At 39.2% G+C, this 26,608-nt stretch overlaps 1 protein-coding gene across 2 annotated transcripts in view; it reads left to right on the top strand.

The window, feature by feature from the left end:
- GALNT18 (polypeptide N-acetylgalactosaminyltransferase 18) overlaps window positions 1–26,608 on the top strand; it is a 257,349-nt gene that overhangs the window by 172,008 nt on the left and 58,733 nt on the right. For both annotated transcript variants that reach the window (XM_049819940.1, XM_049819941.1), the window contains 4 exons: window positions 2,149–2,332; window positions 3,261–3,458; window positions 5,970–6,084; window positions 23,610–23,795. In XM_049819940.1, the coding sequence (XP_049675897.1) occupies window positions 2,149–2,332; window positions 3,261–3,458; window positions 5,970–6,084; window positions 23,610–23,795 (683 nt within the window). The remainder of the gene's footprint in view (window positions 1–2,148; window positions 2,333–3,260; window positions 3,459–5,969; window positions 6,085–23,609; window positions 23,796–26,608) is intronic.

Below are 26,608 nucleotides of genomic sequence, written 5' to 3'. Positions count from 1 at the left end.
CTTGCTACAACTCTGTGTTAGGGGATGAACAATAAGAACGTGTGGCTTTGCACATGTATGATAGAAAACATGAATATGATTTTTTGACTTTATAAAGGGGAAAAAGTGTATTGATCAATACACAGCAAATCTAATACAAAGCAGAATAGTGCTCTATGCTATGTGTGTAGGTGCATCATATTGTTTATTCAGGGCAATGCAGTCACAGATAAACAGTTTGAATAGATATTGGCAATATGATGTGGAAAATTCTAGGAATATATTGAGTCCATTCCTAAAATATAGCTGCAGTTTAAGTACTATGATGGACATGGCCATCAGATAATTTCTTTTTTATTCTTGTTCTTTATGAAAAACTGTAAGTATCAGCACTTTTCTTAGGTGTCCTCTCACTTCCATGCAGAGTTCATTTACACAGATGTGTGTGGCATGCACAGTCCTGCAATGCCATGGAACCACCTGCAAAAGCATCTACACCTGGTGGCTATCTGAAAGTCTTTACAATGAGGAGTGTATTTAAGGAGTCTTTGTACTTGACCATCTTGTCCTTTCCTCCATATCCTCAGAGAAGTAGGTCCACTGAGGTCATATGGGTTGTAACAGTCTTTAGGTTAGGGGACCCCTTGTGAAACAGCTCTGTTCTTCTTTGTTAGTCTAAGAGAGAACACATCCATCTCCTTTCCAAGGATGAACACTTAACGTGGCTAATAAAGTGCGCTTGCTTTTAATTTTCTGTTGCATTAACCATTCTAGTGTGCATGTTGCCCAGATCTGTTTGAGGTGACCATTTCTCAGAGTGGTTGGCTTATCATGTTGAGAAGCTGGCGGGGCTCAGTGCAGAAATGTCCCCTGGCACCTAGTTAGGAGCAGATTGTACCTCTAATGTCAGCAAAACAAGAGAAGAGGAAGTCTCATTGGTTAGGTTTAAAAGAAAAACCCTGTTATATTTTATTGTGAAGCAGTTGGGCCAGCGAACACGACAGAAGTTGTACTCCCTCCCACACCACTTGATGACTGGGTGCTGCTCCCTCCTCTGCTGGGCGCTGGTGCCATCCCTTGTCTGATGCAGCCTCCCCTCAGCTCAGTGCCCCAGGGCACTAGGTACTGGCCAAATGCAGAAAAAGAAAACTGGTGTTCTCTAGAGTTTGAAGTCTAAATAGACTGAAAAGAAGAAATAAGTGTGGTGATCCCATTTCACAGATGAGGAACTGATTATGGAGGAGTTAAGTAGCTTGCTCAAGATTTCACAGAAAGGGGTAGGCAGCATTGAGCTTTTAATGCAGATTTGATGATAGCCAGTTTAGCATTGTAACCACAGGAGCGTTATTCTGCATCACAGCAAAGACTTTTCTGGAATTGTGGAGAGATTTGGAAGAAAGGGAACTTAATAACACCAAGGGAATTCTGAGTGCTACCTTAACGTAAATAGAACATAGCAATGCTAATAAGGAATAGTAGTGAACAGTATTTTCAGTTAATAGTAATAGTGAACAGTATACCTCAGCTCTACCTATTGGATTTTCTCATGCAGTGGTCTTTAAACCAGAGAGATGATAGCTGTTTATTTAAAAGTTACCATATTTTAATTAGGAATGGTTCTCCTCCAGTACTTTTACTGGTCTTTGTTCTGCTGAGAACGGGGCAGAAGTCATGGAACTTTTTTGGTATAGATAGAAAGAGTTGTTGAAGTTTACAAAGAAAAATGGAAAAAGGATAAATAATTCATTTTATTCTTACTTCTTTTTCTTGAAATATTGGTAAGGAAAGTTCATGGACAATACTTGGGCATATTTTCTGGAAATATAAAATAGTTATCTTGTTTGTTGCTACAGTAACATAATAGGCACTTATGTAGCTGTGGTACTTGATTGAGTGCTTTATTTTGTGGCACGTTAAACAGTGGCAGGATTCTGATATCAGTCATGTAGACTAAATAGTTAGACCCGGAATTCTTTATTACTATATAATTTATGGTCCTTCTACTTTTTGGTTGCCTCCATTTAGACCTGACTGTTTGAGAATTCTTAGTAGTTGCAACAAAAGGGAGTATTTCCATGTGTGAAGACTCCTGTTCTGCTGAAAGAACAGGTTTTTACATCTTGTCAAGCTGATACTTCTTGTTAACATCCAGTTCTTTCCTTTCCACAGAAGAACTCAAGGAGAAACTGAAGAAGTACGTTGATGAAGTGAACGCCCGTAAGCCTGGTTTCATCAAGGTTGTTCGACACAGCAAACAAGAGGGGCTGATTCGATCTCGAGTTAGTGGATGGAGAGTAGCCACAGCACCAGTAGTTGCTCTCTTTGATGCTCATGTGGAATTCAATGTGGGATGGTATGTGTCTCCTTGAATTTCTCTGACCAAGGGACCTTTTTCAAGCACTGTTTATAAATTACTGAATGGCATTTCTCTTGCATATAGAGGGCGAGTTAGCGTTCTGATCTTTTTCATGAGGATTCAGACACAATCATGGACACCAGCATGAAAAATATATTTGTGCTGTGTAACATAATCTAGATCCATTTTTATAGGTGAGTTATCTGCTGGTCTAATTACAATGTATTTAAACTATATTGGAAAACTGCACGTTAAAAACCTCCTCTGATAATGTAGTCCTTTGCCCATAGGGGCAAATTTACCTTCTTTTAATTAAAAATATTATGTTTCTTTTATGTTCTACAGTGTAAACAAAGCAGTGTCATTTTGGCACTGAGGTTGCCACTCTGTGCAAAAGTAGCGCATAGCTAAAACTATATATTTTAACTTGTTCAGTCTAGATTTAATATCTCTGTTGCTTCTTGAGTAAAAAGGTGGTAAAAAGGCAGGAGCTTCTGTCCCTAGGGTAGATCTATTATTAACTCTGAGGTTGATGTCCTTGATAATGTTGACAGCCTGAAGTTATTGTTATTTGGTAGCAAGGGTGTAAATGCTCTATGATATGCAGATATGTATTTCTTCCATTTACTAGCTAACATGAAAGTTAATAATAGGGCATCCTAGATAAAATATTGCAGTGTGTTATTTTGGGGGAGATCCTGCTCTGTCAAAACTCCATCTCAAAGCCAAGGGAGCTCTGAATGAGTAACAGCTGTAGAGTTTGCCCCTTCTGAAATATACAGCATAACCTGCTATTTATTTGATGGGTTGGACTAGATGACCTTTAAAGGCCCCTTCCAATCCAGACTATTCTATGATTCTATGATTTCCATAAGTGCTAAGCTTCCACTGATATAATCTTAACATTTTCTTTTTCTTTTTTTAGGGCTGAACCAGTGCTCACTAGGATAAAAGAAGACAGAAAAAGAGTAATTTCTCCATCATTTGATAACATTAAGTATGATAATTTTGAAATAGAGGAGTATCCCCTCTCAGCGCAGGGGTTTGACTGGGAGCTGTGGTGCCGATATCTGAACCCTCCTAAATCATGGTGGAAACTGGAGAACACAACTGCTCCAATAAGGTAACATGCAACTGTGACCTAGATTAGTGTGTCACTGGCAATGCTTATCTAGATATGACAGATGGTGAGTGGTCTCAGCTATGTAACAGGTTTTACTGACTGTAATGTTAAATTAGTTAAATGTCCTTGAGCTGTCCTCTTCAGCTTTTGTCCTTGACCGCTACACAGTCATCAAGAAAACTGTTGTTTTCAGTAGATCTTTTTAATAAGTTTCCTTGTTATTAGCATGGGGCAAAACACACAGTTGAAGTGAAATGGTAGACTTGAATGCTCAGCAGCACTGCTTTCTCCAAATGTCTTTTCTGCTAATGTAGTGGTAATGGGCCAGAAACAGAATTTTCTTTACAAACGCATTATATAAACAGAACTGATCTGACAGTTATATTCTTTATGATACTGTCACACAGCTTTACAGCTGTGTTATGTCCCTAGGAGTTAATGCTGGTCCATTGATCGTGTGTGAGCAAAGATTGTATTAGATCCTTGCTTTGGTGCAATCTAGCTCTGTACTTTCATATCATGTCTAGAATATTGTTAGTTGGTTGGTACAGAACAATACCCTTATCTTGGGGAGGGGAGTAGGTGCCTCTGAATCCCCTCAGCAGTTCTGCTGACATTCCAGGCCTTTCTTCTAGCCATGCATTCATACCAAGGAGGTCACTGGTACCTATACTCTAGCTCTCCGCAGAAAGAAAGCGTGAAGACTGTTTTCACTAGCTGCAAAGTAGAACCTTAAATAGCAGTGGCAGCGCAAGGGGGTCATCACTACCAATCAGTTTCCTTGCGGTCAGTGTAAGGGGTATCTTTCATCCAGTAGGTCTGTCTTTTCAGGCAGACAGCTTTTTTTCAGGAGTTGTCAGCTTAAACTCTCTGAACTGCCTGAACAGGACCTAGAACTGGAAAGTAGGAGATAAAAATTCACAGGTTTGCCACAGATGTTTGCCACAGACATAAGTAAAAAGGGGTGGTAATTTCCACATCATTAGAAATGGTTATCAGTGTTAATGATCTCTGATAACATTATGGAAATGCTTTGAAATATCATACTAAGTCCAGGAGAGGCAAACCTTCTATATTAATTGTGGTGACTTTTTAAATTAAAAGTATTTAACTCAGAATAAAGAGCAAACATACTTTTCCATTTTACTCCAGAACTCTGTTTTATGTGAGGATTGTGGAGTGAATGTCCTTTATGAATACTGCATGTTTAGATTTGTTCCCTAGCCCTTTCCCTGGAGCCTTTTATTCAGTGCAGTACACTGCATGTGTGTGCTGGATAATTAAAAGAAAAAAAAAAAAAAGCCACATGTATTGATTGATGGCTTCTATCATGCCTCCAATATGCTTCTAGAATTATAACAAAGGGAAGCAGGTACTCTGAGAAATACTTTAAAAACACCACCAGCAGCAAGGTACTTTGTCATAAAAGAAGCGTAATTTTTGAAGTGAAGTTAACTGCTGCTTTCATCATTAATACATATATCAGAAACAGCTTTTCATTGTTATAAAGTGGGTACTGTAGCACTTCAAGTTAAAGGTATAAATGTATAGATTTCTGTAGAATTGTACAGTTAGTGATTAAGACATCCTATAATCTGTTTGAAAGCAGATGTCTACACTTACTGCAGCTTGAATGTTCCCAGTAAATACAGGATGATTTCCCTTGTACTGCTAATTAATATCCTGTTACCAGAGTTCCCGATAACCAGCATAATGATCAGAAAAGACATTTTTATTTCTTGCCATTGTGGATTATAAGGTAGGAGAAAAATGAAAAGGCTAAATTACTCTCTATTTTCTTCCACTGCATCTTATAAAGGTAAAATTGTACTCTCTGTGCGTGAACTCTTACCTTCTTAAGATTGGCTCTGCATAGTAAAACTTGGTTGATTCAGGTCACGACATAAATAGATCTTACTGATTTGGTAAAGATATGTGACTTGTTTAAATTTGGCTCAGGACAATGGACTAATGTTACAATATGCTGGTAAGGGCAGACATTTCTTGATTCTGTATTACAAAACCTTATCTGGATGTTCCTATTCAAGAAATAACCTCTTCTTTTACCTAAGCTTACAGACACAAGTTTTCTTAGCTGTAGATGAACCTAGCTTCTGGCTGAACACACAAAACTATGCATCATTGTGTATCCTTGTTAATTATTACAGACAAGAAACCTGAGGACTTAGCAGGGACAGAGGCTAGAATGGCTGGTGCCTCAGAAACAACGTTGGGGCTCCTGGATCTAGTATTGTTAAGCACTGAAATCCTACCTGTTCTGGTGAATATGTACATCCAATAATTTTGAGTCTGTTTTCCTTCAATGGTGCTTATTTTACCATAGAATCAAGAACATTAGAAGACAAAGCTGAACAAATCTGTTTGAGAAACACCTCCCTAAGAATCTGTCTTGACGCACCATTTGACCCAGCAATTATAATCTATGTCTGAGTAATAAAATTGTCCATATTCTATCTGCTGATTTTGGTTGCTGCTGGTTTATTCTTCCAGAAGTCCTGCACTGATTGGATGCTTCATAGTAGATAGAGAATATTTCCAAGAGATTGGCTTGCTGGATGAAGGCATGGAAGTATACGGAGGAGAAAATGTGGAGCTTGGAATCAGGGTAAGGAACATAACCAACCAACACTGGTGGCTTATATTTAAAATAGAGCTTGCTTCTTATTGTGTGGGGAAAAAAAACAGTCAAAAGTGTATGGATTATGGCATGCAAAGGAGAGCCACAGCTCTGCAGTAGTATACATTGTTGTATTTGAGGAGGGAGGGGAAAAAAATAGAGCAAAAGCTCCTATATCTTTTTAAAGAACTTATCTGGGACAAGGACAGAAATACAGAACTTGGTATTATTCTTTCGTTAAAGTAACAATGCTAGAATTTGGCAGAGATGGTACCTAAAACTCCCTGTTTACCTGTGATCCTGGACTCGGTAAGGAGGATAGGTTCTCACAGGCATAATGGGAAAAGCCTTTCTAGATTTCTCAATTTATTTAAATTAGGAAAATCACTATGGAGCAAACTGGAATATATAGGCGTTTATGCTGCCTTCCCTCTGGAGGGAATTAAGATATTCATAAAGTGCATAAGTGCACATATTTTCTTCTTCCATCATACACTCTTCATCTGTTTACTATATGCAGTGTTGTGTGTGATTCGTGTACTTCCTTCTATATCTCTTCACAGCTAAATACCATTCTGAAAATACAGTGCTGTTCTCTTTGAGAATCTTTCAGGTTTTTGATACAAGAGAAATTCTTAGATAGATGGTAATGAAAAAATGTTACGATGTGCGTTATAAAATTAAATTCTGAACTCTGCTATGAAATGTTAGTGGGAGCTTGTATTTTGTGGTTTTTAGTTGCCATAATAAAAGCATACTGTTATACAGTAGCAAGAAAAAGGAATTTATTTTAAAAATATAGGATTCTCTGCTAAGGCTGTGAGATATAACAAACAATACTAATTTTTCCTTCTGGGTTCCTGAAATTCTTTTTCTCCCACCTGTCAGAGATGAAGTGTTATTGCAGCAAGACTGAAGCACAGGTCCCCTCTCAGTTACATTAGAGCACAGTTTTAAGGAAAGGGAGAGAGAAATGCAAGACTGCTTCTTTTTAATAACACCATTCTCCTCACTGTGAGGGCCAGAGAGCTGCCTTCTGTTCCTGAAACCTGATTTTGCAGCTCAGTGTTGCGATGAGTTGAAAATTAGTGTCACTTTGATTTTTCTTTTCTTTTTCCAACTGACAAAACTATTGTCTCCGTGTGAGTGTGAGGAGTTTTATCTAGTTTTGCATCATGAGGTGCATGCTGTCCAGTCTGCTATACTTAGCCTTGCAGAACTTGATTGGGAAGAGTACATTGATAGACAAGACCAGAGACACAAATCTCTGCATAATTGAGACTTTGGAGTAGACTGGATCACTGGAATAAGGCCCAACACTGCTCCGATTTCCTTATGGCTTTTTGTCTGTCTCCAGGGAAGCAGTGCCTGACCTACATAAAATACTTTCATCTGTAACAGATTGTAGTGTGCAAGGTAGCATAATGTATGCTGCCTCATCTAACTTTATCCTGACTTGGATCTGTGTTCCTGGCTATATCAAAACAAATTACTGTGCTATAATGAACAGATTTTTCAGCAGTTTATTACCAAGTCTTCTCACAATTCTCAGCATATCCCAGAAATACCAGGATGAATATAAATGTACAATGCAATACTAGAGCTTCTGGGAAGCACATTATTATTTCTACAGATGTTAAGCTTGAAAAGCAAGCTCCTTCCCTCAGCCACCAGCTTCTGGCACACACCTGGGGCCATACACCATGTCTTGGCAAAATACAGGTGGCTGCTTCAAACGTGCTCTCATGTTATGGTGGGCAGCCATGTTATTCAGGTGCATCCTAAGCACTTGTCTGTAGAGGTGCAGCTCCCAGGGGCTGCCTCTCATTTCCTTTAGATAGGTCTACATGGAAAACTGTGGTCACCAGGTGATTTCAGGCTAGATGGTCCATCTCTGCTGCTGAACTATATTTTCATCTCTGCAGCACCAAAGTAATCTCTAGATTACCTGTGTTGCTTTCAACTGCAAGGCCTATGATGAATTACTTAATAAAGACAGTAATTGTTCTACAAAAACTACATTATAATTACAGTATTAGTGCAATTAATAACGTTTCCAGTTTAAAATGGTGCTCTCCAATCCATGACTACGGATTGCTCACTGTGCTTCATCTTTCATTGCCATTTTCCTTTTTTAAGAAGTATCTAGCTTCATCGAGTATTCTGCTGTGTGATATGCATTATCATATAGGGGTGGAGAAGCAGACAGCGTGTGCCCAAACTGGCCTGGTATTCAGGCTAGCCAGGAAGTAGGATGTTGTGTATCACGGTCTCTGATATGATGGACTTGATACCTACTGAAAATTTCCTAATTTTTTTCATGGCTTAAATTTCTAAGCAAATTTCACACAGCCCATTTCCATTCTTTGCAGTCTTTCGGCACTGGAAGTCAGTTCTTTCATTGGGAAATTTTATTCATAAGCACGTAAGAGCAAACATTTACAGGAACAGGAGAGGTTACTTTCAACTATAGAAATAGCACCAAGAGTTAGGATCATTTGAGTTACCTGTTTATGTTCAAGATGCAAAGTAGAGCATGGTCCTCTGTCCTTATATTACTGATTTTGTTCCAGAGGATGTGAAACTACTGTGAGCCAAATTCATATGCAGACCCACTGCAGCATCATTTGATGACAGGACTGGGTAAATCGCTATCTCTGTGCCTGTGCACAGAATCAAAGCCTCGTTCTCCATTTGCTTTGTTACCAGCTGCATCTTCAGTGATGTGAGATAAGATTTAATCTCCCAGCTGAGATGCTTCTGGGAAGCAAAGTCTACCTATTTAGGATTTCTTTTCCTTAAAAAGGAGAAACCATTACTGTGTCTTCTAAAATCTTGAAATGGTTTGTTTTCAGCTGAACTGATGGGGTTTTCACTGTGCAGGGATGGGAATTAGACCCTGATGAAATGGAGGCTTATCCCAGTATCATCTCCCAGGAGGTATTTTTGTCACCTCATTATCTGCACAAATATCTACTTCTTTCTGTTACGTGAGTACAAGAAAATCCCCAACTATTGGAAACTGTATCTGAAGCATTCATTGTTGGTAAACCATAAAAGCCACAGAAAACAGGTCTTTGATTAGAAGATTATTCTCTTGACTCTGATGAATTAGCATCTCTACTCAGCTCTATTCATCTCTAATTTGGTGTATTATTTTAACTTCTTAGATTTTTACCCTTGTCTGTGGCTTTTTAATAACATTTGTAAAATATTAAACATATATTATTAAGTAAATACTAATAGAGTTCTGCTGCCTTGAGCTAGAAGCTGACAGATGAGTTCAAAATATGAATGCATTTTGAATCTTTGAAGCAATGCTGTATTTTTTCCTCAAGCAAGTATTTTCTTGCAAAGCTACTTGGTTGCCCCATAAGAAACTAAAGGCAGGGTGGTTGATACAAGATTTGACAGCATCCTTTTTGAGCAGCGTGGTCACTTTATCTGGGATTTTTGAAAGTTTCATTTACTGTGCCCCAGAATCATATTCTTAAATTCATGTTAGGATGAGTAATGCTTCTTTTTGGTTTATGTTCAATCATTCCCAATTGAATGGACTTAAGTGTGCTTAAGGGACCAGATTGCATTTGGAGGGCAAACTGGAATCTTCTTGCTTATCCAAGAAACCAAACAGGAACTGTGTTGGTAACTGCCTTATAGCAGACACAAAATGTAAGGCTGGTGTTTCTCACCATTATTTGGGCTCTGCTTCTGGGTTGTGCTTGCACAAGCAGTACTTGTAGCTATGGGAGCCCCTACCAATCCATTGCAATCAATTAGATCCTGCATTAGATGGTTCAAGTCTGGTTTTCAGTAGGCTCCTTAAAGGCCTATTCCAGTTCCTACTGAAGTCAGCAGAAGATTTTCTATCAAGGGCAAGCCTGTAGCAGTCATCTTGCCTTTTAAAGCAGCCTACATGTTTGATAAAGCTTCCAAATATCTGTTACAATGAAGTTGTTTGTACAACTTTTAGGGATGCCTGAATAAATATTCAGTGATTTGCTTCAGGTCACAGACTAAGTCATCATCAGAGTCAAAGGAATGTAAGCCCAGGCTTTGACTTAGAGTAATTATGTAAGTCACAAAGACTTTGCACTTGCAGATGAATTCGTGTTCACAGGGGTATAATGGCCCTGTTAAATGGGTAAGAGGAAATTTTGTTAGAAGGTAATAGCTCTTTAACGTGAAAGGAATAGAGCTTGCTCCCACTAAACGATATATCAAGACTTGACATCAGCTGACCCAGGAGGAAAATTGCATTTATAGTTCAGACTGAGTATGGCACACTACTTTTATAGTAGTAAAATTAGTTGTATTTACAATAAAATAACATTATAATAAATATATCTGCTTCATTTCTTGTTAGTCTGGTGGTTTGTCTATAGAACTTACATGAAGCCGATGCTGATGCTTTTTCTGTTGGTGGAGAACTAGAGGAATGCAGTTTATGAAAAGAGATGCAGAAATGAGTTATTTGATCAGAAGATTGTCCATACAATAGGGTCCCTCTGTTGCAAAGCAGGCAGGTGTGAAGCCTGTCATGCCTCTCTCTGATCTATTTTTTCTTAAATTCCAGAGGTGACTTCCTATGTTTGTTTGTTTGTTTTGGGATGGTGTTTTGGGGGGAGTGGTTTGGGTTTTTTTCTGAAGGTGCTTCTGGCTCTATTTTTTTTTTTTTTTTTTAACCTCCCCCCACCCCAACTTCTGGGATCATGATTCTTCATTGCTGACTAGTTGACCCAGTCTCTCCCATGTGGTGCATAGAAGCCTAATGCTGGCTTACAAGTCCAGTGACTTCCAATCCAAAGTGTGTATCCCAACTGTTTCTTACCTGAGATGTCTTTCTTACAATAAGCCCTTGCAAGAGTGTTCTTTTTGATAATTATGAGCAAGTGCAGATATTTACATTTGCCCCCAAATCTCCATATTTATCTGGAAACATTTTGGACTTTTTCCTCTTTCCCTAGAAGTTTCCAGCAATTTTACCTGTTTCTAATACAGGCCATTAATTATATGAAAGCGTGAATATATTACATGTAAATAGATGTCTGTTTCTATTAAGGAAAGTCTTTGCACAGTGTACAAGCTAGGGTGTAGTTTCACAACACATAGGCTTAAACAGCTACGTTGGTTTACATTTTGACCTCCTCCTCCTTGCCATCCTCTTGTTCTCACTCTTGCAGCACATGAATGCTTTGGCTCTGCCAGCACAGTTGTCTGAATGGCTGCCCCGTACCCACTGTCTCTGAACACCTCCAGTTTAGAAGTAAACCTTTGCGTTGTAATTTTTTTCAAACTGTAGGGTTAATTTTAATGTTAATCAGTTTGTGATTTACCATGCTGCCTCACAAACTGTTATGTTTGGAAAATTGACAGGCTCGTGTGCCAAGAGGTAGACTGGAAGGGAACAAAGAAAGTGAGGGGATTTTTCACTGAGCTGCTGTATTGTGGAACTGTTTGCACAGAGACTGAGAAGTGGGATATGTCGTCTGTGCATAGCGTCCCTTTTTGTCCTTGCTGCTGGGTCCCCTTTCAAGGCACTCCACTGAGCAATGTACATCTTCCCTAAATTCCCTTCAGGAAAATAAATCTAGACATCCCCCATTCTTGCACTTACAGCTTCCGTCACTTGCTGTGGTCTTAAAGCCATGTTCTTAACTTGATTTTAATATAGTAGGCCATAGCCCTTGCCACTAGGGAATGATTTGCTGTAAAGAAAAAATCCTTAGTGTATGATCACAGGTGCTGTTCAACAGTATTAGGTTGATGATGCGCGAAGGGGAAGGGCTGAGAAGAACAAAAATAAGAAAATTCTTTTTTGCTACTTTTAGATAACATTTAAATACTGATTTTTAAGATAGTGATTTCTCTTTAACTTTACATTAAAGCTTTAAATAGAGAGATGTCTATTTTATTTTTATCCTTTGTGAATTAAGAGGAGATCATTTCTAGACTGAGCCCTGCAAGAAAAATCTGTAAAGATTGACCAAATGGTACTTCTTACAAGATGTAGATAATGCTTTTCATAGCCCACACTTTCATCAAGATAAAAATAATTCCTTGGCAGTGCAAGTATGGTGTAAGTACTTGCCTAGCACCCTGTGTAACCAGTAGTGGCTTCTCAGTGTGGCCAGAATCGTTGCTAAGGTTAATTTTGTTTTGGAAGGTACCTCACTGTTTTAACAACCTGAATCCCAAGACGACACAGACTAAAATTCTCTATTTACAGGGTCATAATTCCAACAGGAAAAAATTGCAGCCTCTATTGAGAATAAAATAAGGAATTGTCATGCCTCCAAATGGGTGTCAGTCATGACATCAACAGAAACTAGCTTTCTGTGGCTTGTTCTAGTTTTGTGTCAAATCTACAGTGGAATAATTGGTTCCACACCCCCCCACCCCCCCCCACCCCCCCCCCGGTTTGCCCATGAATGCCTCAGCAGGTAACCTGCAGCTACAGCATGTGTAATTATACATACAGACAACATTACCAGTGAATCATTTTTGTGTTTTTTTCTCCTTCTGGGGAGAGAACATTTTATTAGCTGCTCCCACAGGAAAGCAAATGATTGATACAGCACCAGCTAACGCGTGGCATCACTATACCTACAAGGAAGGAGGACGAGGCACTTGGAGATTTCTCACAGATGTTTTTTCACCAGCTGTGCCTGTGAGATTGCACATTACTAACTGGGCAGTAATATAGACATCTTGATGGTTTATGAGAGGAAACTGTTGTTTATAGTGGTATGGAAAGAAGTAAAACAGTTTAAGTCAATATGGCCTTACAAATCAGTGGGCTCAGGTGAGATGCAAACTAATTAGTGCATTACTATAAGATAGCCTCATGTTTAATATCTTTCTGCATTTTAAGCCACAGCATGATGGCAATGCCATTGCAGCTTCTGGTATTACAATTCTTCATGGCCTAGTCTGTGAAGATTCCATATTTAATGTGGTACTGATATGAGATCTCTCTAGAATTTAATTTCATGCAGAGTTTTTAGTACTGCAAGACTGATTTAGTAATCTAACAAAGATTAGAGGAAGACCAATGTGGGAGACCAAGGGATTCTTGTGGTGTAACAGAACTGAGTAGATGACTGGGTTGGATTCACCAGGATGGATCCAGCATATTTGGGTCAAAGCTGCAAAGGCCAGACACCTTTACATGTGTCACAGCACCTTGTGTCATAAGTCAAGCAAGTGGGGCAGAAGACCAGCTTGGCCTAACCTTGGCTCAGGGAACTCCTCATGGAGCTCAAGAGGAAAAAGAAATTGTATGATCTCTGGAAGCAAGGTCAGGCTTCACAGGAAGATTACAGAGCTGTGGTTCGCATATGCAGTGAGAAGACATGAAAGGCCAAAGGTCGGTCAGAGTTGAAACTGGCCAGTGTTGTGTCAGATAACAAGAAGGGCTTTTTTAAGTACATTAATAGCAAGAGGAGGTCTAAAGAAAACATTGGACCGAACTTGTTGAAGATGGTCATCGGACTGATAGGGATGAAGAAGCAGAGGCATTCGATGGTTTTTTTTGCCTTATTCTTTAATTATATTGGTAGACTTTGGGCTGCCCGGTCCCCTGAGTGTGCAAACAGTGACTTTCCATTTGTGGACACTGACATTGTAAGGCACCAGCTGTATCAGCTGAACGTTCACAAATCCATGGGGCCTGATGGGATTCATCCAAGAGTACTGAAGGATCTAGCTGATGTTATGGCAGGACCCCACTTGATCATCTACCAAAGGTCTTGGGAGGTCCCTGCTGGCTGGAAGCTAGCCAATGTTATTCCAATTTAAAAGAAAGGTGTGAGGGAAGACCCAGGAACTACAGACCTGTTAGTCTAACCTCAGTTCTTAGATAATTGTGGAGAAGATTATACTGCATGCTATTGAAAGGCATTTAAAGAATAATGGAATCATCAGGCACAGTCAACATGGATTCACAAAGGGAAAGTCCTTGGATGAAAGGAAGGCAGTGGATGTAGTTTTTCTCGATTTTAATAAGTCTTTTGATACTGTCCCTCACCACATCCTTCTGGACAAGTTGTCCAGCTGTGGGATGAGCAGGTTCATGGTGCACTGGGTGGAGAACTGGCTGAAGGGCAGAGCTCAAAGGGTTGTAGTGAATGGGGCTACACACATGGCTGGCAACCAGTCACCAGCAGTGTTCCTCAGGGTTCAATTCTGGGGCCAGTATGAATGACCTGGATGCAGGAGTTGAAAGCACCATTAGGAAGTGTCATGGTTTAACCCCAGCCAGCAACCGAGCACCACACAGCAGCTCCCTCACTGCCCCCTACCCAGTGGGAAGGGGGAGAAAATTGGGAAAAGAAGCAAAACCCGTGGGTTGAGATAAGGATGATTTAATAGAACAGAAAAGAAGAAACTAATAATGATAATGATAACACTAATAAAATGACAACAGCAATAATGAAAGGATTGGAATGTACAAATTGTACACAGTGCAATTGCTCACCACCCGCCAACCAACACCCCGCCAGTCCCCGAGCGGCGATTCCCTACCCCACTTCCCAGTTCCTATACTGGATGGGACGTCCCATGGTATGGAATACACCGTTGGCCAGTTTGGGTCAGGTGCCCTGGGTGTGTCCTGTGCCAACTTCTTGTGCCCCTCCAGCTTTCTCTCTGGCTGGGCATGAGAAGCTGAAAAGTCCTTGACTTTAAACACTACTGAGCAACAACTGCAAACATCAGTGTTATCAACATTCTTCTCATACTGAACTCAAAACATAGCACCGTACCAGCTACTGACAGTCAACTCTATTTTGCTGATAATACCATACTGGGAGGTGCTGTTGACTCTCTTGAGGGACAAGATGCCTTGCAGAGGCATCTAGACAGACTGGAGCACTGGGCAGTGATTAAGGGGATGAAATTTAACAAGTCGAAATGCCAGATCCTGCACCTAGGACGGAGTAATGCTGGGCACAAGTGTAAATTGGGAGAGGAGCGGCTGGAGAGCAGCCCTGCAGAAAGGGGTCCGGGTGCGCTGGTGGACGGCAGGCTCAACAGGAGTCAGCAGCGCGTGCCCCGGCAGCCAAGAGGGCAACCCGCACCCTGGGGGGCATCAAGCACAGGCTAACCAGCCGGTCAAAAGAGGGGACTATCCCCCCGTATTTAGTGCTGGTGCAGCCTCCACTTGAGCACTGCGTGCAGTTCTGGGCCCCACAATTCCAGCAGGACGTGAAGGTCCTTGAACGCGTCCGGAGAAGGGCAACAAAGGTGGTGACAGGGCTGGCAGGCATGTCCTGGGAGGAGCGGCTGAGGACTTTGGGGTTGTCTAGTTTGGAGAAGAGGAGGCTGAGGGGCGACCTCGTTGCTCTCTACAGCTTCCTCAGGAGGTGGAGAGGGAGGTGCTGAGCTCTTCTCCCTGGTATCCAGGGATAGGACGCATGGGAGTCGTTCAAAGCTGCGCCAGGGGAGGTTTACGCTGGGCATTAGGAAGCATTTCTTTACCGAGAGGGTGGTCAAACCCTGGGACAGGCTTCCTAGAGAGGGGGTCAATGCCACAGGCCTGTCAGTGTTTAAGGGGCATTTGGACAACGCCCTTAGTAACATGCTTTAACTTTTGGTCAGTCCTGAACTGGTCAGGCAGTTGGACTAGATGGTCATTGTAGGTCCCTTTCAACTGAAAATATTCTATTCTATTCTACTATTCTATTCTATTCTTAGCTTGGTATTCTGGTACTGATCAAGTCTTTAGGATTAGTGTAAGATTAACAAAAATGATCAAGCTAAGTACAGCTGTGGTAAGGGAGAGAGGTAAAAATGTAAAAGATGGGCAGTACAGTAAGTTGCTCCATGAATACTAAACCACTAGTGATCTGGTTATTCAGTTTGCTGCTTTTTTGCCTTTTAAGATGAAAAGTGATTTCTTTTACTTCCTATTCATGACTTAAACTTGGCAATGTAGTGATTCATGTGTCAGTTATTTGCTGTGCCTAGCAATGAGATAAGACACATTTGAAAGAGAACTGAATGAAGCCGTATCCTTTCAGTGACCCTTGAAGCATGTTATCTCCTAGTAATGCAAGGCATAGAGTAGTTCTTGAAATGGTAAACCAGCAACACAACATACATAGTTTTAGAATACATTGTAAAAGTTTCACATCTCATGAAGATATGTGCAAAATTAATCCCTGCAGAACAAAACAATTTAAAAAGTACATAATGAAGCAATTAGCTAAAAGAGGAAGGAAACTACTGACAGTTCAATATGGGAAGAATCTTTACATGTATTACTTTTTCAATGAGAGTGTTTTATAAGGCACAATTAATGTAAAATGAGGCCTATGAGGCAATTAATGGTGACATTAAAAGTAAGAATTAAGGGATAATTTACATGTTAAAAATTGAGAACAGCTCTAGTTATGTTAAAGCCTTTATTTCCTTTAAAAAAGTCTTTTAGATTGTCCATACGATAGGGTCCCTCTGTTGCAAAGCAAGCAGATGTGAAGTCTGTCATGCCTGTGTGTTTTTGTAGGTTGCTCACAGTTTCATGTTAAGATCATCAGCTTGGTTATGGAAAAAAGCTATTCTCACACACAAATAGGTAAATTTACCTGAAAGTATGACAGGCTTGTATGATGATGGTAAGTAGAATAGTCTTCAAAAACCTCACAGCATTTCAGTAAAATGGATAAGTAATTGTAAAAATCTCTCTCTCCACTCTCTAATTTCTCTATGCATACTGTTCTGAGCTGTGACTATAGGCAGTCACCTCTTGAAACGAAGTTACACCCTGACTTCCCCCTCTGCAGGGGTACACACCGATGACATGATTCTCTTTTCCAGCTTATTCAGCATCTAGAAGCAGGGAGTAAACCAGAATCGTAGCTTCTGTAAGCAGTGTATTTTCCTTCTCTTCCTGTCCACCTATATTCTCATTTTTCTAATCCTGAGTTTTTGTGACTCAGGCCAGGATTCTGTGTTTAATTCTACTGTTTGGGCAGACTTCTTCGGTGAGAGGAAGCTATTTGAGAGCAGTGGAATAAGCAAAGCTGTGCATGGCTTCTTGCTGAATTTGGGGAAAGTCAGCCAAATCCATCAGTACTTATTTTCACTACTGCAATTATTTAGTGAAGATTATCTGACTTCAGTGGAGATATGACCTAAATAAAGTTTAACGTATTTCATCCAGTCAGTATAGTTTCTAGGTTTACAGAGACAGATACCCAAATGTACACGACAATCCAAAAACTTACAGGGTGCAATCCAAAAGCCACAGATTGCTACTGGAAACATGAACACTGATGTCAGTGATCGTTGTATCTGACCATTCTCTCTGTCCTTTCTGCAGTCACCTGTCAAGATACCACAATAAAAATGCAGACCCAAAATGATCACAGACTTAGCTCATGGTATTGAATAAAAATAGTTTATTCATACTTGCCTGTAAAGCAGCAAGCTCATTATTGGTTATCAATAAACAATTAATGGTAATGACAAAGGTTAACAAGATTCTCAAATATTTTTTGCATCAAATTGTTCCCCAAAATATTTTTTAAATATACTGGTGACTATTTGTTTGTATCCACAGTAGTAATTAATTCACACTGACTATTTTTTTAATCTTCAGGGCATCTTTAATGAGTTCTTCTAATTTTGTCATTTGCAGACTTCACAGAAGCTAGAAATTGCTTCAGCTTTTTGAGAAATCACTTAATTATTAAAAAGTTTTGTTTGCAGTCCAAATGAAATGATGGTTTCAAACAAGGTCAAATCAGTTCTTGGAGGAACTGCATGAACTGTGTAAATTTAATAAATGCAGTACATGCTAATAAACTGCTCAGCATCATGTAGGGTTTATTTTTTTATTAGATTAAGCTTCCATGACATGAAAAGAACACTCAGTGATTAAAGAGATAAAAAGAAACACTTTTAATGTTATATCATTTTATAATGAAGTATAAATTAAATATTCAAGAGAGGCATCAGCTTCGGAGTTTTATTTGTTTTGATTAAACATGCAAATTCAAATATGTTTAAATGCAATTTAAAAGTATTTACTGAAGGATGTGGATTTAAAAATAAAACTAAATAGACACAGAGCCCCTTTGTCTAGTGAAACAGATTTTCCAGATGTGAATGGAATTTGATCTAAAAAAAATTATAACCAGATTGATAGACATTTCTAAGGATGTGTGCGTCACCCGTCTCTCCTGCACACTGAAGGCTGTGCAAACGCTCTCACTACTGCCTTCATTTTGGTGGGAACGAGTGAGTGATGAGAGCATAGCGGTAATAGGGCTTATGCCTTTGCAAAATGCTTAAGGAAGCCATTTGGTGTGTTAATGCCTCTGTAGCCACCTCACTTGTGCCATCCCACTGGAGTCTCCAGTACTTTGGTCCTTTGCTACTTTAGCAGAGGGGAAGTTGCAGCTGATCTGTTGTGCCACCACCTCTGTTCTCTCTGCAGTTTTACGTGTCTCCTGCTTTCCTGGCTCTTCCAATGTGAAGAACATGTTTTCTATTTGCTCTGTGAGGCTACTTTAACGTTAGTGAACATAAATTGACACAGATGTAGGGCCACAATTATAGCTCATGTGTAAATGTACCTTCAGTAAATTAACAGAAAGAAGTGCTTAGAGCTTGGACAAATTCTCCACATAAGTCACAACAACTGAAGAGTCAAAAGGAGGATCCATCCACCCACCCCGTTTTTCCCCCCCAGTAGATTCTCCATATTCATTTAGTGTTCCTATCATCTCCCACTTGCCTTGCTTAGTTTAGGTCACGGGCTTTGCTGATTGTAGTCTTTCAGCTTTGTAAGTCGCCTTGGCACTGCTACTGTCCCTTTACACCTTGAATTTTTTTATGGAATTTTACTACCTTTTGCTAGGGTTGAAGGAACTCTTTCAAGAAGAGGAAGCCCTCTAAGCCCTTCTTGGGACTATAGCAAATGTATGAACCTCCTCAGGAAATTCAAGAATAAAGAGCCTTTCTAAGGTCCTCTTGGAAGGGAGCATTGAAAACACACTGAAGTAGATTCTGAGAGCTCTTTGCAAGGGAAACTCCAGTTGGTGTGTTCTTTTTTTAAAAGACTGTTTTTGCTAAGTGAATGAGCAGGACCAGAACCTCAAGAAATTCCTCCGAAGAAAAGCAAACTTTCTGCATTACTGGGGATCAAGCAGTCATGCTAAATATTCCCAAAGATAAGCAGTCCCTCGCACTTGAAAACCTTCTAAGGTCTTTGCTTTAAGGCAAAGCCTGAGACCCATTGGTACAGTTTTGCAATAGATACTTTTACAGAATGAAATGTGAATTGCTATTTATTCTATCACAATGATGGAAGCATATGTTATTTTTGACAAGTGTATATGTATGTTTAGGGATTTGGCAGGAAATTGAGACTATTGCTAGCAATTTCCACCTCTTGCAACCATAGGTGAAACATCTTCATGGGCAACAGGAAAAGGTGCTGCATTTCCTTTTAACCATAGTTTAGGAAATTCATCAAGTTTCTTCCTTGCAATTTGTACAAGTGGGTTTGTCATTAAGTATTACTGATTGCAGCAACAGTATGCTCAGAGAGATAACATTTTACTTCAAACCATTCTATTTATCTTTAGACTTCCTGCTAAAGTAATGGGTGATAGTTTGGAAGAGCTTCACTGATTTTAAACCTTTGTATTTATTTATAGCCATCACATAAAATAACAGTGCTGGAGAACTAGAAAGGTGATATTCAGTATGGATGAAGCCTGAATAAAGATTACTAATGACAGCAAAAAAATAGCTGTGAAATTCACAGGAAAAATGTGTGAAGCTGTGAGGAGTTGACCCCTCAATTGCTATTCCTATTTCTTAATTTATTTATAAAGACAATCTCTTGTCTACAGGAATTTTATTAGATGAAGAACAGACCGCTCTAAAAGGCTTCGCAGCTTCTCTCGGAGTTGAGTCTTTAAGAAAATATTTTTATTAGTATTAAAATATTAATTAAAAAAAAAAAAACAAACTAAAAATTGTCTTTGACCAAAAGGTGTTGGTTCAGAGTAATTAATGAGTCTTTCCTATGCACTTTTGATGTGAGATTTATACCTTTTCAAGATGTCTTGAAAAACCATCCAACCATCCACAATGGCTCCCAGCACAATGGTTGGAATACCATGGATTTGTTTACACGAGTAAAGGAGGTGGAGGGAGGTGGGAGTGGTCGGATTCAAGAGGATGGTTGGTCTAAGAAGGAAAGAAAGAAAGAATGGATGGGTGTTCCTGACCTAGCTGCAAGAAATTTCCTTATTGCAAATATAATCAGGGAAGAATGAAAAAACCCTAACACTTCCTGTAGCAGTCAGTTAATCATATTATATTGTGTAGTATTCAAATAATCCTCATCATAGTGTTTAATATTTAGTGTATGACTAGCAAAGCCCTTCATTCCTTGGCTGGAGATTTTGTACATGTTTGGGGGAGTTGGGAATCCAGAATCCCTTCAGATTTCAGGAGAGTTTCATGCCATTTGAAAATCCCACTTTAAGGCCTACCTACATTTTCTTTTTTTGTAGCTGGCCTCTCCCTAAGTGCAATGAAGTGTTTGGAGAAAAGAGCTTTCTCACCGTACTGTAATCCCACTGGCAAAGAATGCTTGGGGAGAGAAGGGTACTATGGCTTGTCCTAGATGTGACCAGCTGAGCAAGTCACAATTGTGCTTTCCTCCCTTACAAAGTATTGCATCTGCTTTCACTCTGCGAGTGCTCTGCGAGCCTTCATAGCCTACATCTAGGGTAGTGCTACTACAGGTTTAGTGCTGTAACTGCAAGCTCTACACACACCAACTTACAATTCCTGTATCTTCAGATCACATGTGTTTCTCATGTCTTCCTCTTTAAAAAGTCATTAAAGGACTTTTATTCATCTTGATATATGAAAATCATTAGCACATATCTCTAGTCCAGTTTTGGTACATTTTCATGGTTTGCAGGAGATTTTTGCTTAGAAATAACAGGATTTGGTTTTGAAGCTGTTTAATACAACCCGCCTGTTCTGTCAACATCTGTATTGACAGCTCCCTCTTAGCATTAAGTTTTTAAGTGAATCCATGGTTCTCGCAGAACAATTAATTAGTCTTTGGAAATAGAACAAAGACTGACAGTATCTAAGAGAAAGGAGTGGCCACCAGAGTTGATTAATTGGTGTTTATTCAGGTAGTGGGTAATTGTTATTTACAAACTATATTAAAGACTTTGTCATCTCAGGATGTTTTTGAAAACACATATGACTTCATTGTAAAGTCAAATTCGATTTTACTGATTACTGAATCAGTACTAAAATTATAGATGAGTATGCTTTTGAGATTTTCAGATCCTAGAAATTTACTTGGAAATTCAGCTTATTATAGACTGTGAATTTTTGGCTCAGCTTGTTGTCAAGATGGCATTCAGATGTGACTCTGAAAATCCTACAAAAGATATGGTGTTCACGTGTTGGACTTGGATCGAGGCCATTCCTAGTTAAAATGAGCAAAGGCTAGGCAGAGTAGGCAGCATATGCGGTATGTGAATTGTCTTGTCCCAGGCTAAGTTTTGACCATCTCTATATCTTCCTTGTCTGTTGTGATACTAATTTAAACAGTGTACAGTGAGTAACCGAAACAATTTATAGCTGGATGTCAATGCCATACTGAGAAATGGCTTGGACCGAAAGCAGGCATTGTATGAGCAAAGCCTGATGATACTTCACATTTAAACTTTATTAGGAAATGTAGCTGAACCATTTAGAACTAAATGTTTGACAAACTATTATTTTTGTTAGATCGTTAAACCGGATTGCCTACTTTATATGATATTTAGAAAGACAGGACACAAGTGTTGTTTCCAGATTATTTATTCTTGTGCCAGATCAATTGTCCATTTATTTTTAAGTATTTATGATCATCTCAGTTTTGCCCTGATGTTGGTAATGGTTATGTTTATTTACTCTTACGGTTTTCCAAGTTCTGGACATGGAGACATGCTGAAGTCTTTTCAGCTCCCTTGACTGTACAGTAGGTTAATGGGATAGCTCATCTTCCAGAGAGCTCTGAAAACCAAGGCTTTATCTCTTCTCCCAGCATATGCTGAATGCAATTAGGCACCAGTTCAGAAAAGGCTTTGTAAACATTCTGAATCTGTGCCACATCTTCTGGTCTCAGGAGCTGCCAAATGCCTAAATGCTGTATTCAAGCCAGATGTCTAAATACATAAAATGAATGACTGAACAAAGTGCCTCCTTAGTAGAGCATATGCCTATAGGATGGACAGACCTGAGGGGTCACAGATCAGCTCCAGAACATGATGTTCTGCCAACCTACATCCCTGGCCACTAGGAGGGAGACCAGAATATACTGTCTCCTGGATGAGCTGTACGAGGAAGGAGCACCCCCTCACTCTCACTTTTTGCTCTCTTGGTATGGGATACCAAGCCTCAGGAATCTCTGCAGTATCATAAGGCAGACTCTGCCACTTCTTAGTGAGTACACCTGCCTCTGGGACACTGAGGTTCTTGTTCAGCAGGAGCAGTTTGAGTACATCTGGGTTTTCACCTGAGCAGCATCCACTCAACTATTATGAATAGGCTGCCTTGATCTTGTTAGGAAGTTTACATAGTACAAGGTACACAGAAAAAGAGCTTCTTTGTAAAATAACTGAAGAACTTCACTGACTGTTAAGGCTGCCCAAGTGGTTTTCTCTTTTGTGGAAAGCAGAAAGAGAGAAAATCAGAAATGGATGCAATACTTATGATTAACATTATAGACATTAGTTTAACTGTGGTAGTGGGCAAAACTGAAAGCAAAACTGAAACACACTTGAGCAGGTACAGTAACCTACATTATAAATGTATTATAATTATAAATTATATTGTGTGTGTCATATGTAGTGTGTGTTGAAATTGTTCATAGAACATTTTCACTAGGCAGTCTTAGTCTGTCACTCCTTCTCAAAAGAAATAAACCTGATCCTTTCTGAGCTGTGTTTAAAACAAAGCATAAGATGCATTTATATTTCTAGTCTTCCTAGAACCTGAAGCTTTAGTGATCTTAAAAAGCTGATTGGCTTAGTTTCCCTTCTACGTAAGGCTGCCTAATTCAAGGTTCTGAATAGTGCATGTATGCACTGAGGTGGACTGTGCACAATCTTAAGAGAAATGCCTGCAAGGCATTAAAACTTGAACCCAGACACTATTGTTTTGGATGCCCTATAAATAATTTTATTAATAATCTTGAGAATAGCTAAATTGATCCAGGAAGTTTGTGATGAGAGGCTACTGGCAATGTAATAATTCTGTAGGAAGGTTAAGTAGTAGTAGTAATTCATAGTAAGGCAAGGTAGTAACTCTCTCCTCTCACAACTGTCTAAGAAAACCCTCTATATAGTCAAATTAGCCTTGAATAGTTATTCTCCTTTGTAACAATGACAAGCATAGAGATAAAATAATTTCAGTGTATTTATTAAAGGATAGCAGTGGTGTAGGGCGCTCTCACTAGCAGAATGTCTTTTTCCTACTAGGTATGGCAATGCGGAGGAAGTGTTGAGGTTCTACCTTGCTCCAGGATTGCCCACATTGAAAGAGCACATAAACCATACACAGAAGACCTAACTGCTCATGTCCGGAGAAATGCATTAAGGGTGGCTGAAGTCTGGATGGATGAATTTAAGAGCCATGTCTATATGGCATGGAACATACCCCAGGAGGTGAGTCACAAAGACCAGTGTTTACAAGCTTTGGCTTTACATCCTTTTGGGTTTGGTTCCTACTCTGAATTTTCATTTTTCTGCTAGGATTTTATTATTTGTATACACATATGTATGTATTTATGTCTTACATATAGGCATAAGATATGCCTATACCTACACACTTATATATATAAATATATATGTAGTTGTGTCTTATTCTAGAATAATTTCTTTGTCTTCAGGTTACTTAAAAATTTATTTCTTGTCAAGTTCATCATCCTCACTGATGACTCTTCATGGAGTTTTTAATCTAGTAGCTGCAGAAATGTGGAATAAAGAGGCATCAAATCTATTATTACATATCTTATTTTGAATTTGAGTTTCTTATTTACCATCAGCTATAATTCCACCAGAATTGTGCGGGAAGTCCTGCCAAGGGGTGTTAACATCTATCAATTCAAGTGTGGGTGTATCACTCTTGAGTAATTTCACATCACAGTAAGGGTTTCTGGATGTCTTGACATATGGCAGAATCTAGCTGCAACTCCCTTTTGGCCTGCTTGTCCAGATTTCTTTTCCATAGATGAGCAATGATTGGTCCATTTTGTATTGAAAAGATAATGTCAGATGGCTAACCTGAGAGTTCAGTATGACATCTGATTTTAGTTGTTCTTCACTTCTGTAGTCAATCGTATTTAATCTATGAACTCGTAAGAGCTATAGGGACCTGTTCTGGAAAATATTCGGTATCCATGTAGAGGGTGGAAACCATGGCTGAATAGTTGAATTTGAGGTTTGACTTACAGTGTACCGTTCTTGATACAGCAAAAGCAAACATTCTAGATTTAATTAATTAGCTTGGTCATTTATTTTTTCTTTAATAAAATCTCTCTGAGTTCAGAGAAACTGGTTTTGCAGTGATTTCTGGGTCAAGAAATAAGATGCTGTACTTCTCCTCCTTTAGTTTAATAAGGAAAAAAGATTAGAAACCCAAACCAGCTAGTTATATCAATGCTGATGTTGATTCAGCTGCTTTCAATAGTTTCCTTCATCTCTCATGGTTAAAATTAAGTAATTCTGGTGAAGTGGGGAAGTCATTGTCGTATTTTCAGGTTACAGAATTAGCCACATAATATACCATGAAAGCACCAGGAAAAAAATCCGCTATGATCTGGTATAGGGAAAGGAGGTTTCTGGAAGATAGTCCCTTGTTCACAGAATCCAAGCTACCCTTTAAATGTCCCTGTTTTGAATAGTCACACAACAGTGCATACAAGAATAAAGACATTTCTGGAAGATAGGGTTACTTATTTTACATCAAAACAATTTCAAATGAATTTTATTTGTGATTAACCTGATAGATTTAAATTTCAGTTTCTATTTTTTATTGTTAGTTATTTTCCTGAAGATGGGTTGATCTTCCTTGATTGATCAAGTTTCAGTTTTTTGACTTGCAAACATAGCATTAACACAAAACTTAGAAATTCCTGTTGCTAACACATATTTGCATAATATTCAGCCAGATATGATGGTGGTGGTTCTTAATCTTGTGCAAAGTTGATATCTGAATGCAATTTGGAAGTCATATTCATAAAGAATACAAAGATAAGTTGTTGTTATTTTTGCTTGCTAAATGGAAATTTAACAAGTAATAACACAGTCTTGACTGTGCCAATAGATCAGGAAAAAAAAAAGCCTGTTACGATCAATTTTAAAACTCATTTATTAAACAAAGGGAAGAAATATGTGTTATTAAACAAAGGAAAAATAAATGCAGTGTGTGGATTGAACCAATTTCTTCAGGTCACAGAGTGCATCAGGGTGTTTGTACCGTAGATCTTGTACTGCCAAAACTGATTTTGTTCATAGTTTTGAAGACGAATAACAAGTTTTCTTACTACTTCAACCTCCAGTCATTTTCCTACCATAAATGTACTAATCATTGCACTGAACTGCCTGAATAAATTGCAATGCAGATTATATTCTCTCTTCATCTTCTCAAAGGCTACTGCTGTCAAGCCGCAGAGCAGACTTAAAAGCTGGAAATGGCAAGTGCTAAATCAGCTTTTAATAGTGGTAGCCTCTTCTGTAATGTAATGAGATGCCTCTGTTGCCGGGGGAAATCTATTACTGCATGTATGTACGGAACCTGCAGCACAAAGAACCTTCATTTGTATTTCTCACCGCTGCAGGAAACCAAATAAACACGCACATTTAAAAGATCCTAGGAGGCGGCTTAGTTTCCCCGGTTCTAACAGGCCTATAAAGCCTGAATCTGCTCATTACCTAGTTAATTGCTGCAGGATGTTCAGAGACAGCGTGGCACCTTTGTGATCATCGGAAGGCTTTCCTGTCAGATGGGGTCAGTGACTTACAGCTGGGTACGTTCAAGTGTTGTTCACCCAGCTTCCATCTTTTGCCATGTGGAAAATAGGGAAGGACTTAGAAGAGTGTCGGTGCTCTGTTTTGTTCTGACAGCCTGCCAGGTGCTCAAGTATCCCAAATCAGTTGTGTAATTTGAAGCTAGCTGTGTTCATTGTGTGAGGCCTGGTGCCAAGAATCAGGGGAAGAGCTCCGAAGACCTGGGACTTCCTTTTCCTTTCCCATGCTAAACTTTGCGAGTACTGAACTGATTGTAGAGCAGAATTAAGGAATTTTAAATTATGGAAAGCTTTTAGCCTTTTAAGGGAAAGAGGAAAATACAGTACAAAATTACATTCCCAAGCACTGTAAATGAATCAGTCAGTATAAAGAAAACCTACATCATTAGTGGGAGTCCTCTTTTATACATCAAAAGGTGAGGAGCAATGCAGTCTCTGGTTGGTACAGAA

This window comes from Accipiter gentilis, chromosome 17 (genome assembly GCF_929443795.1).
Source record: "Accipiter gentilis chromosome 17, bAccGen1.1, whole genome shotgun sequence".
NCBI classification, from domain to species: Eukaryota; Metazoa; Chordata; class Aves; order Accipitriformes; family Accipitridae; genus Astur; species Astur gentilis.
The sequence above is the reverse complement of the archived record's forward strand: the minus strand, read 5'-3'. Positions and strand labels throughout refer to the sequence as shown.